The sequence below is a fragment of the Monodelphis domestica genome, chromosome 1 (genome assembly GCF_027887165.1).
Source record: "Monodelphis domestica isolate mMonDom1 chromosome 1, mMonDom1.pri, whole genome shotgun sequence".
Taxonomy (NCBI): domain Eukaryota; kingdom Metazoa; phylum Chordata; class Mammalia; order Didelphimorphia; family Didelphidae; genus Monodelphis; species Monodelphis domestica.
In genome coordinates, this window is record NC_077227.1 from 397,536,584 (window position 1) to 397,549,645 (window position 13,062).

Here is a 13,062-nt window from a genome sequence, read left to right on the forward strand (position 1 = left end):
CACTAAGTCTTTAAAAAATATTTGTCTTTACAGTATTGTTGTTATTGTATAAATTGTTCTTTTAGATCTATTCATTTCACTTTTCATCAGTTCATATGAATTTTTCCAGGTTTCTTTAAAACTATCACTGTAGGGCAGCTAGTTGGCTCACTGGATAGAGAGCCAGACTTGAAGTTGGGAGGTCCTGGATTCAAATCTGATCTCAAACACTTAGGAGCTGTGTGACCCTGGGCACATACTTAACGCCAATTGCCAAGCCCTTATTGCTCTTTTGCCTTAGAATTGACAATCAATTCTAAGACAGAAGGTAAAGGTTAAAAAAAAAATCCCCTCTATCCTTTTTCACAACACAATAGTATTATATCACATTAATATCTTATTTTGTCACAATAGACACAAGAAGTATATTGATATTATCATTTTTAAAAAATCCTTTGATTACAGAATTCCTCTTTGACAGAGTTAACTGGTGCCTGTGGGGAGCTTGGGGGAAGAACTGGTTACCTTAGCATTGTGCTGGTGGTAGCTGCTGGGAGGGGGTGGTGGTAGTGATGCAACTAATATTTTGTGGATATGTCCGGGCACAGGCCATCAGAGCAGTTCAAGAGAGAGAGAATCCATATTCTTCAATGTGTTCCTTGTTAGAGCTACAAGAGGCAATTGCCTAGTCAAAGAGTCAAAGGTCAGAAGTCAGGTCACCTGACTCATAGTCCCATTTCTCTACTGACCCTTTATGTAATTAGACACATTTTTTCTCTTTGAGCCTCAATTTCTTCAGCCATGAAATGTCTATTGAATGAATGAATGAAAAAAGAGAATAGCTTAGTCTATGATCCTAAACGCAAATTGTACATTTGCTGTAAGTTTGAGTCACTAATCTATTTGCATTCTCTTCCCTACTGGACTATAAATTCCTCCAGGTCAGGCCCTGCATCTTATTTCATCTTTGTATTCCTTGCACTTGATACTTGGGCCAAGTTAGTGCTTAATATTCATTAGGTTATTTGTAACTGAATCTTGTTCAACTCTCATATTAAAAATAATTTTTAAAAATCCTTACCTTCTCTCTTAGTATTAATTCTAAGACAGAAGGGTAGCAAGGGCTAGGCAATTCGGATTAAGTGACTTGCCCAGGATCACACAGCTGGTAGGTATCTGAGGTCACATTTGAACTCAGATCCTCCCAACTCCAGGCTTGATGATTCTATCCACTGTGCTACCAGCTGCTCCTCAACCCTCACATCTTAAAGATACAAAGTGAGATGAAATTATTTTCTTTGGTCAAAAAGCTAGCCAGCATTGGCAAAATCCTTTTTGCATGCTGCTTCATAGAGATCAATATGCTTGTTTAAAGTTTTATTTTTCAGTTAGTGAGCATTTGTTTTCTCTCCTTACATATAAAAGAAAAACAAAACCATTTTTGACAAATATGCATATCAAAAAGAAAATTCCCAATACACCCAATATATGGTTCATTAAACAACTTGAGTCCATCACTTCTCTGTCAGGAGGTTGGTTGCATAGTTCATCACCAACCTTCTGGAATCCTGGTTGGTCATGGTATTCATCAGAGTTCAATATTATGTTTCCAATAGTATTTGGCTCCAGAAGTACTGAGAAAACAACCTTATGACCGAACAGTAGATTGGTGGTGTTTGGGAGCTGTTCTTTATGAAATGCTCTGTGGCTTGGTAAGTAGCAGAACATTATAATATTTACCTGATATTAGTCTCAATAATTAAATGAATTTGCTTTTTTAGTACTGTTATAGAACTTGTAGGAGAATTTAGTAAGCCAATTAGTATTCTTCCCTTCTAGGAAATAGTAGGCTAAGACATAATAAAGATGGATAAGAAGGTGAAGGCACAAAGGAAGAAGGTTGTATGGAGGAAGCAGCTCAGTGGATAGAGTCAGGCTGAGAGATGGGAGGTCCTGGGTTCAAATCTGGTCTCAGATACTTCTTTAGGTGTGTGATCTGGGGAAACCACTTGACCCCCATTGCCTAGCCCTCACCATTCTCCTGGGAACCAATGCACAGTATTGATTCTAAAATGGAAGGTAAAAGTTAAAAAGGAAAAAGAGGTTTGTATGGCATCAAGAATCTGAAGTGTTAAGTAGAGAAGGTTGCAAAACTTGGTAATAAGGAAGGATTAGGAATGGGAAGAGAGAAGAGAACTATAAGCAAACTAATGAATGATGTTTCTTTGCATAAAGATTCCTTGGGATATTCACAAATATCCCGCCAAGTGTGACAAGGAAATCACTTTAAAAGACTGATATATATTAATTTAAGGTCACCAAGGAATTCAGCTATGTAATTCCTAAATGAAAACTCAAGTCAGCCGTCAACCTTTTATAGAGTTTAATTACAGACAGGAGGAAGAAAGGAATTAGAGATAGAGAGAGAGAGGGAGAGAGAAAGGGGAGAGAAGGGAATAGGGCTTAAATACCCCTTCTGTTTAGGCTGGGCCAAAAGGCCCAAGCCCTTAGATAGCTGAGGCAAAGAAAAGAGATCAGTTCCTATCACTCACGTGACCAAAATGGAGAAACAGTCTCAGGGGCCTCCTTCAGCTTCCTCCAGAGCAAGCTTCTCAGAGCACCTCTCCAACCACTCAGAGCCAAAACTCTCCAACCACCCCTCAGTCCTCAGACCCCTCTATCTTTAAGGAAACCATCCAAGTTCCCTCCCCTCAGTTCTCACATCTACCAATCACTGTCCATCATTTTCCCTGTGCCAATGGTGGCTCTAGCTTAACCCAGGACCGCCCAGAGGTCTGGGCTTTGCACATGTCTGTTGAAGGTCATATTCTCAAATAATTAAATTTTGATCTATGCTGCAGCCCTTCCTAAATCCTGTTAGGACTGAGTGGGGTGGAAATTGTATTTTCCAAGACCTGATTCTGTCATTCCAAGTATCTCTATTGTATCAATTCTAAAATCAATCATGACTCAAAGAAATTCCTGTTCTGTACTTAAGCATAGGTCAAAGCCCTTTCCATTGTTCAGCAAAAGGTTTCTGTCCTAAAGTAATCTTAAGAAGGGAGGAGAAGGAACCTCCCATGCCAAAGGGGTTCACATTCCAATACACTATCAGTAAGAAATTTTCCAAGTATGAAATTTCCCAATGGTGAAATTTCCAACATTTATAAGTCTAAGAAATTTTAAGGTTTACACAAGGCAGCTCCATTTATTTTTTAATTTTTATTTATTTATTTTAAAATCCTTACCTTCTGTCTTGGAATCAATGCGGTGTATTGGTTCCAAGGCAGAAGAGTGGTATGGGCTAGGCAATGGGGGTCAAGTGACTTGCCCAGGGTCACACAGGAAGTGGCTGAGGTCAGATTTGAACCCAGAACCTCCCATCTCTAGGCCTGGCTCTCAATCCACTGAACCACCCAGCTGCCCCCTAAGGCAGCTCCATTTAGGCCAGAAGTTCCTATCTCTTTTTGTGTGTGTGTGTGGGCCCTTTGCCTCCCCATCCCTCAGATTTCAGTGATATTCCTTATTCAATAGGAAAGGAATAAATTCTAGAGTTTCCAGTGCAAAGGCAGATAAGAAATAAAACAAGATTAATTTCCATAGATAACATAGTTACCAGACATTGGTTATATTCATTGATATACCCTCTGGAGATACCACAGGTTGGCAATGCCTGTTCTGGCACATGGCAATGAGTTAATTTTTTTCTTTTTGGTTGTGTGAGAACTCATTATCTTAAGCTATAGTAAGAAAAACTAGGCATTCCAGGACTAGGGCAATGGTAGATGTTTACTGTCTTCTGTCTCAATCAGAATTCTGTTTTATTTTGAGCACTACATTTTTGGAGAACATCTTGAGAAGAGTAACCAGGATAGTGAAAGCTCTTAGTCATGTCTTATAAAGATTAGTTAAAAGAACAAGAGATGTTAAGCCTGAAAAAGATGAGGTGCTGGAGAATAGTTACCATCTATAAGTGTGAAAGAGGGATTAGACTTGTTCTGCTTAAACTCACAGGGTAGAATTAGGAGAAATTGGAAGACTTCTCAGAGAGGTAAATAACATACTTATTACAAGGAAAAACTTCCCTGGTATGCCTTAGGAAGTAACCCATTCTGTCACTGGAAGTTTTTAAGCCCATGTTAGCTCACCAGTTGTTAGGCATGTTGAAGATGGGGATTGTATTTGGGTACAAGTTGGACAAGATGCCTTTGAGACCCTTCCCAGCTCTTAGATTCTTGCTCCCCATTAGCACTTTACTCCAGAGTTCTCTCTACCAAACAGTATTCAAAGTGTCCAGTCTCTTATTTGTTAAGATATGACTTGTGGGTCTGTGCTGCTTTTAGTAGGTATATTGTCCAATTCTGTTCTTTTTTTTTATCTTTTTGTTTGTTTACATTTATATGTCCAATTACGCATTTTTTACATTCTCCAATTCTTTTCTGAAGTAAGAATTTCTAGATTTCCCTAGATCCTCTGGGGGGAAAATATTGTTTCTTCAGATCAGTCCCTAATCTATGATAGATAACACAGATCTCTTCTTTGTTTCCCTATATGGCAGCCACCTTTCTACAGCCGAGATGTTTCTGAAATGTATGAGAACATCCTTCACAAGCCTCTCCAGATCCAAGGAGGCAAGACGGTGGCAGCCTGTGATCTCCTGCATGGCCTTCTCCACAAGGATCAGAAGAAAAGGCTGGGTGCCAAAGCAGATTTTGTATGTGATAGGTTTCCAAGGGCTCTCTCCCATCCTGCCCTCCACCCCTACCTCACATCCTCTGCTTCTAGTGATTTCTTAACCTCAAAAGAAGATATGTTTTTAAATGCACATGGCCTAACTTCATCAAAGGGTATGGTTTCAAAGGATGCTTAATATCAAAGCATAAGAGTTTGACAGATCATCCAGTTTGTTTCCCTGGCTAGTCAGAATTGTACTCACATCATTTGAATGACAGCCTCTTTCCCCTCCCTTATAGAGAGGGTCCCAACCCAAATTGCAGTGTCATTCTTAATATCTAATCTAAACTCTCCTGCTTATAATCTAAGCCCATTCATTTTAATCATGAAGTGATATGTAATTTGAAGCAATCTTCTACTTATGTTAGGTCTATTGTTTTCAAGAGGGAAGGACTGGATTTTCAACTATTTAAAGTAGTGTGGAACAGTTCTCAGAGCAAGAAATTCAAACTATAGTCATATAAAGCAGTATGGAAAGGGCAGCTAGGTGGTCTAGTGGATAGAGCATTGGGTTGGAATCAGGAAGACTCATTTTTACAAATTCAAATCTGGCCTCAAACACTATGTTGGGCAAGTTACTTAATCCTGTTTGCCTCCATTTCCTCATCTACAAAATGAACTGGAGAAGGCAGAGACAAATCACTCTAGTAGAAAAATAAAAGTAGCATCAGTACAATTACATGGGAGGAAGCATGGCAAAATGAAGAATATAGGAACTGGAATCAGCAGATCTGAATTAAAATCTTGACTATCACTTACCACTTGAGTGATCTTGAGCAACTTAAATCTCCCTGTGACTCAGTTTCCTTGACTAATATAATTTTGGGTAGGATTAGATGACCTCAGAAGTCCCTTTTAGCTCTAGATCTGTGATCCTACATGGTGACAAAAAGCTTCCTCAGGATTGACACAGAGCACTGAAACATTGAAGTATTGATTGAAGGGATAGGTGTGGGGGTGGAATGGGAAGAGGTTCATTCTTGAAGGTGAGAATTTGAATATGTACTGAGAGTCAAATTTAATTGTGTTCCAAGAGTTCTGTGATGATTCCAGCTTTTCATTCTCTTTATTCTTTTTAATGAACAGATGCCACACATTTTCCTTGCAGGAAGATTTGGGGCAACTGCATTTTTTCAACATCTTTTAAAACCATCAATTACCAAAATTATTAGTGGAGGAAGTGATAAATACAGCCTCTTTCTTCTTCTATAAAATGGGATTAATATTCACTGTAGCACCTACTTCAAAGGATTGTTGGGGATCAGATGAAATGCTCTATGTAAATGCTTCACTTATGTGAGTGCTAGATAATGTCATTTAATAGTCATAGCTCTCCTTTAGAGAGCACTCTAATGTTTGCAAAATATTTTATACCCATTATAGCATTTTATGCTCCGTAAGGGGAAATTTTAGGGTTGTGTCTTAATCTAAATTTAATTGGTCGCCAGGGAAGGAATCCCAAATAAAATACCCAAGTCAATTTGGAAATTTTATGGTGGTTTAATTAATATAGAGGGAAGAAATTGAGGAGAGGAAAAGGGTATAGGATTTCTCCCACCTGGCCTGTGCCAGGGGGAGTTCAAAGACCTCCACCACAAAGATTAGCGGCTTTCCTAAGAGGATAGACAGTGTTTTGGAAGGTAAAGAAGAAAAGAATCAGCCTAAACTCCAAGAGAGCTCAGAGAAGACACCTTACCTGAACTAGGTTACTAAGCTTCCCCAGTAGTGTATCAAGGACTCTCACCACCAAACCCAGACAATAGCTGCCACCACATCAAGATGCCAAGACACTCAGCTTGCTGCTGCCAGAGCCACCTCTCCGCAAAAAGAGCCAGAGAGAGGAAGTGACGCCAAATATATATAAACTGTTTTTACATCACTTTCCTGTGTCTCACATGTACCAATGGTAGCTTAAGCTTGACTTAGGCCAGCCCAGGGGTCTGTCAGTTGTTTCTGACTTGTCATTTGCTGGCACATGTCTGTCATAGGTCATCCTTCTCAATACTTAATCCTTAAATAGGAGTGTAGACATTCCTGTTTTGTTAGATAAGCAGGGTGGAGTAAATCTAAAGTTTACAGCTCACAACAGCCCCAGGAGTTGGTTACTATTATTATTGCTATTTTACAGATGAGGGGAAAGACTAAGAGAGGTTACATGACTTGTACATAGTGTCTGAGGTAGTATTTGAACTCAGATCATCCTTACTCCAAACTCCACTACTCTATCCACTGTGTTATCTTGCTACATATAATAATATTAATCATAATTATTACTAATAAAGGTGGTAGAGATGAATTCTGACCATAATAAAATTATTTTTTAATCATTCCTTTTGACCAAAGAAATAATTTTGAATTCCTTTTTATGTTGAAAACAGTATTTAAAGGCTTAAGATGACTATGACAATAGTAGCTCATATTTATATATCAGAAATCTTTAACAGTTCTGAAGTACTTTATAGACATCATCTTACTTGAACTTCAAAAACCTTGGTGAGTGGAACTTCCAGGAATTATCCCCATTTTACAGAGGAGAAACCTGAAGGTCAAAGAGGCTCAGGGACTTCTCAAGGTTCTCACAGCTAATAAGTGTCAAAAGCAAGAATCAAACCCACATTTTCCAAATTCCAAGCCCAGCACTCTGTCTATTCTCCCGCACTGACACCACACTGAAGAGTGGATATTCTCACTTCCAAAAGTGGTCAGGTATAACAAAGACTTGGTACAGTGGCAGCTATAATGTTAAGGGGAGATCTTTTTCTAAACTAGTATTTTTTCCTTGCAGCTTGAGATAAAGAATCATGTCTTCTTCAGTCCAATAAACTGGGATGATTTATATCACAAGAGACTCACTCCTCCTTTCAACCCAAATGTGGTAAGAGCTTGTGTCATTATTTGCTCATTTACTCTTCATCATTGTAATTAATCTGACTCAAAAGTACTCAAGCTTTTCTATGTGCCCCTTTGTTGCATGAGCCAAACTGGAGGAGAATAAACTTTGGCTTTCATTTCTTCTCATTTGCTTTACTCTTTCCTATCTCCTTTTTCCATTGCTATGAAGACTCAGTGATAGCAAAGGAGAGCCATGTTGAGGGTTGATGTGAGAGAGGGTGGAATGGAAATGTAATAGGAAAGTCATGAGTTTAGTAGTACACAGAGGGGTCATAGATGCTTGGATAGGATAAATATCTCTTGCTTTGTGAGTCAGGTATCTAGCCGTAATGGATCAGGCTTGTTCTAAAGCAGAGGTTCTTCATTTTATTTCCCATTATTGATCATTTTGACAGTCTGACAAAACCTATAGACCCTTTCTCAGAACAATATTTTTAAGTACATAAAATTAAATACATAGGATTATAAAGGAAACTAATCATGTTGGAAAAAAAAAGTTATCAAAATCTTTCATTTATCTATTACTCACAGACTTCAGATTAAGAACACTTTTATTAAAAGAATGCTTCAGTTCATCTTGTAACACTAAATTTCACATCCCATCCTTTCTTTCATGTTTTTTCTCCAAAGGTGGGGCCGGCTGACTTAAGACACTTCGATCCAGAGTTCACTAAAGAGGCAATTTCTAGCTCTATTGGACATACACCGGACTTAACAGCCAGCAGCTGTGGGGCTTCAAGTGCATTTTTAGGCTTTTCTTATGCACCTGGGGATGAGAATTTTTAAGACTGCTATTAAGCCCAGGCATCACCTCTAAGAAGGTGCTCATGCTATTTGTCTTTTGAGTCAAATTGCTCTGTCCAAAAGTGGAAGATATGATAAGTATACTGTACATGTCCCAATTTTCTCCTGTTGACCATACAGCACTCTTAGGTGTTGCATCAGAATGGTATTCATATTTGATGGAATAAAACTCATCCAGAAGGAAGGAAAGAACAGAGGAAGAAAGAAAGGAGGAAAAAAAGGATAAGGTGGGATATATAAAGCCTACTAAGGATTAGCCTTACCTTAGTTATGGTGGCAGTGATGGGCTACCACCATGATTTATCATCTCTTTTAGAAACTTACCTTTGCCATTTCCCCTAACAGTGGTCAAGTACTGGTGATTGATGTATAAGACACTCATTTGCAAACCAGAAAGCCAACTTATTAATATACATTAGGAAGGGGAAGTCTAGGTGGCTCAGTGGATTGAGAGCTAAGCCTAGAGATGGGAGGTTCTGGGTTTCAGTGTGGCCTCAGACACTTCCTAACTGTGTGACCCTGGGCAAGTCACTTAATCTCCATTGCCTAGTCCTTACTGGTCTTCTGCTTTGGAACCAGTACACAGTATTGATTCTAAGATGGAAGGTAAGGTTTTAAAAAAAATGCAAGAGGAGGCATAACATGCCTCAAAACCAGTAACAGTTTTAAATGAGTAAATTTAAATGAGTGAAATGATCGAAATCACTTGGAATTATGCTAGATCTGAATATCATACCTGAGAACAATGAAAACACTAATTGTGACTAGAGGACCAATAATGAAATATATCTCTCTCTTCTCAGCGGAGAGATGGTAGAAACCAGTGTGGAATGAGGCCTATATTATTCACAAAGTCAATATACCATTGTTTTGCTCAGTTATAATGATATAACAGTAGTTAATATTTATATAGTCTTTAAAGTTTATGAAGCACTTTCCATACATTATCTCATTTGAGCCTTTGTGGTAGGTACAACCGGCATCGTACAACTAAGGCATAGAGAGGTTAAGTGACTGCCTGGGGTCACATAATTAAGAACATTTCAGAGTCAGATTCTGAATCCAGATCTTCTTGACCAATACATGACTCACTATGTGTCTTTACTTTGTTAAGGGAGGTCCTATTTAGGAAATGATGGCAATTTTTTGAAAAGCATTAATAAAACATTAAAAACATGATTCTATCATGTAAAACAGAAAAATATGTTGTGTTTATTCTCACACTATCGTGTGTACAGATCATTCAACAAACATTTATTGAACCTCACTATATATAAGGCACTGTGATAAAGAGATAGAAATAAAAAAAGGCCATGCAGAGATAAAAATCGCCACAGTCCCTGTCCTCAAGGAGCTTACATTCTTATAGATTTCTAGAAAAGAAAAATAGAACCCAACAGATTCAGAACAGATGGCAAAACTACAGTTCATTAGTAGAGAAAAGCGAAGGATAAGCTGGGAGAAGATCAATTTCTACCAAATAATGAACATCACACATAGGAAGAACATGAACTCATTCACTGAATTCCCAAGAAGTAGGATAAGGTAGGTCCTTTTCAACTTGAGAAAAGTTAGTTTGGAAGAGACAAAAGCAAATAAATGACAGGACAGATAATGATCTAATAGAACTTGTTTCACCAGGAAATGATAGTGGCAAGAAATATAACTTAAGGTCATGTTCTACCATTTGCTGACCTTACTTCATCTCACTGAGAACAGTTATTCCACCAAAAAGAGTGAAAACTTTTTCTAGATAATTAACAATTAAAATCGGTAACTTTTATCATCTATCTTATTCTCTCATGCATATTTCTATTTCTCTTACTCATAGGAACAGAAGATTTTAAGGTGGAAAAGTCCTGAGAATGTATCTAGTCCAATTCCCTCATTTTAAACATTCTCTTATAATTTTAATTACATGTAGAAACAATTTTTGACAATTATTTTCTGACATTTTGAGATTCAGATTTCCTCTCTCTCTTCCCTCCCCCTGGTGGTAGTCTGATCTAATACAAATACTTTCATGGAATACAAATTTCCATATTCTTTTTTTTCCATTTTTTTTTAAACCCTTACCTTCCATCTTGGAGTCAATACTGTGTATTGGCTCCAAGGCAGAAGAGTGGTAAGGGCTAGGCAATGGGGGTCAAGTGACTTGCCCAGGGTCACACAGCTGGGAAGTGTCTGAGGCCAGATATGAACCTAAGACCTCCTGTCTCTAGGAGTAGCTCTCAATCCACTGAGCTACCCAGCTGCCCATTTTTTTTTCCATATGCTGTGACAGAAGACACATTACAATATAATTAATTTTTTTAAAACTCATGGAGTAAATAAAGTAAAAAGATGGCACACTTTGATCTGCAATCAGATTCCAACAATTCCTTCTTTGGCTAAGGATAGTTGTTTTTTTTTCTTTTTAATCATGTTCCCTTTAGGTTATCTTGGGATTTTGTTTTGCCTTCACATAGTTTAGTCCTTCACAGTTGATCAGAGTACAATATTTCTATTATCATATATGTTGTTCTCCTGGTTCTGCTCACTTTACTTTGTATGAGTTCATATTAAGTCTTTCCAGGTTTTTTTTTAAAACTCATTCCATTTATCATTTCTTATGGTTCAATAGTATTCTGTTACAACCATATAGTTCAACTTATTCAGCCATTCCCCAATTAATGGACACCCCCCTCCACCAGTTTCCAATTCTTTGCCATCACAAAAAGAGCTGCTAAAAATATTTTTGTATAAGTAGGTCCTTTCACCCTCTCTCTGATATCTTTGCAGTTCCCTCATTTTATTTATTTATTTATTTATTTTTAAGCCCTTACCTTTCATCTTGGAATCAATACTGTGTTTTGGTTGCAAGGCAGAGTGGTAAGGGCTAAGCAATGGGGGCTAAGTGACTTGCCCAGGGTCACACAGCTGGTAAGTGTCTGAGGCCAGATTTTAACCTAGAACTTCCCATCTCTAGGCCTGCCTCTCAATCCACTAAACTACCCAGCTGCTCCCCAATTCCCTCATTTTAAAAAGGAAAAAACTAACAGAAAGGTTAAGTAGCTTGTCTAATACAGAGTTAGTATCCCCAGTGCTCCATATATTATTCATGGAGTGGGGCAGGACTGAAAAGAGATGAAACAGATTAGGGAATAAGGCCAAAACATAGCTCTTTAGAAACTAATGCTATATAAGAGACAACTGGTAAAGGAAGCTCCCAGTTTTCGTTCTCAGTGCACTGAGAACTGCAGCAAGCAATGGCCAATACCATGGAGAATAGCCTTTCCCACTTTCCTTGACTACCTTCCCCAATAATGCCATGAGATAGTCTTTTGTTCTTTTTGGATTAGATGGTGGAGACACTCAGTTACTGAAATGTCAATCAAGTCAACAATTTATTAAATACTTATTAGGTGTCACATTCTGTTGAGGATTTAAAGACAAAAAACAAAACAGCCTCTGCCCTCAAGGAGCTTAAATTCTATCAGAGAAATAAATCCCACAAACATAAGTATTATTTATAACAGAAAAGAAAATACAAGGTAACTTAAGGCATGGATGTACTTGCAGTTAGGAAGAGCCAGAAATCCATCACATGAGAGTCAGTACTTGAGAGTTTCAAGGAAGCTAGATATTTTTGGAAATGATGAACAGGAAGGAGGCAGTAGATGAAATGTAATAAATGAGAATTAGCAAGCAGACCAATTTGGCTGACATGTGTAAAAGGGAGTAATGTATAATGTGAGAGAAATGGAGGGAAAACTGATAAAATTTGAAATTTATTGGATGTGTGGGATTAAGTAAAATGAGAAATCAAGGTCTACTCTGAGGTAGTAAACCTGGGTGAGTGGAAGGACAGTGGTGCCCTCTACAGAAATAAAGAGGGATAAAAAGAGGCTGGAGGAAGAACAGGAGATATGGAGTTGTTTTTTAAATGAGTTCATCTGTTATCCTATATTTCTCCTTTTCACAGTTAAACTGCTAGAAAAAGCTAACTACATTCCTTGTCTCCACTTTCTCACCTCCCACTTACTTTTCAATATGATTTTCAATCTGGCTTCTCTTCTACTCCTTGATTGAAACTGCTCTCTTCAAAGTCATCTCTAAACCACTACCAAAAAAAAAGTAAGCACTTACTGTTTGTATCGCCCTCTGTTAGGTTCTGGGAGAGATAAAAAGTTCTTAATTTTAAAAATTCTGAACTTAAACCTGCAAACATCATTTCCATATTCCCAGTGGAAAAAAAGATAATTGAACATGATATTATGATATATATATATACATACATATTAAATTCAACTTGCTAATTTCAAATTTCTCCCTTGATTATATGTGCCTCCATTTGAATGTGTTTTCATGCTTGATTCAACAGCACATATCCTAAAATGGCAACAATACAGAGAAGATTAGCATGAACTTCTGTTCTTTTTTGTACATTTTCTTTTAAATGTTTTAATGACCCTCTTTTTTTTCTCTTTTCTTTTGTAACATTAAACACTGAATTCCACCCCTACCCTTATGAGATACAAAGATATTTAAGATAAAATCCTTGCCTTCATGGAGGTTACAATGTAATAGAAGAATACCATACATAGAGATTTGTGACAATGGGTCTTGTGAGGTCTGAATAAGAACCTCATGCACATGGACAGGGAAGTATGG

The 13,062-nt window shown here is 37.8% G+C and overlaps 1 protein-coding gene and 1 long non-coding RNA gene across 7 annotated transcripts in view; one reads left to right on the top strand and one right to left on the bottom strand.

Annotated features, from left to right (window-relative positions):
- Positions 1 to 9,611, top strand: part of SGK2 (serum/glucocorticoid regulated kinase 2) — a 69,116-nt gene extending 59,505 nt beyond the window's left edge. For 2 of the 3 annotated variants that reach the window (XM_056811860.1, XM_007474309.3), the window contains exons 10-13: positions 1,596 to 1,691; positions 4,538 to 4,693; positions 7,499 to 7,588; positions 8,236 to 9,611. In XM_056811860.1, the coding sequence (XP_056667838.1) occupies positions 1,596 to 1,691; positions 4,538 to 4,693; positions 7,499 to 7,588; positions 8,236 to 8,391 (498 nt within the window). In that variant the 3' untranslated portion in view covers positions 8,392 to 9,611. The remainder of the gene's footprint in view (positions 1 to 1,595; positions 1,692 to 4,537; positions 4,694 to 7,498; positions 7,589 to 8,235) is intronic. The other variant, XM_056811861.1, reaches the window with a different exon arrangement.
- LOC103095769 (uncharacterized) overlaps positions 1 to 13,062 on the bottom strand; it is a 28,785-nt gene that overhangs the window by 13,892 nt on the left and 1,831 nt on the right. For 3 of the 4 annotated variants that reach the window (XR_001626266.2, XR_001626265.2, XR_008915219.1), the window contains exon 3: positions 12,687 to 12,780. This is a non-coding gene — a long non-coding RNA (uncharacterized LOC103095769). Of the gene's footprint in view, positions 1 to 504; positions 12,512 to 12,686; positions 12,781 to 13,062 lie in introns of all 4 variants that reach the window. The other variant, XR_001626267.2, reaches the window with a different exon arrangement.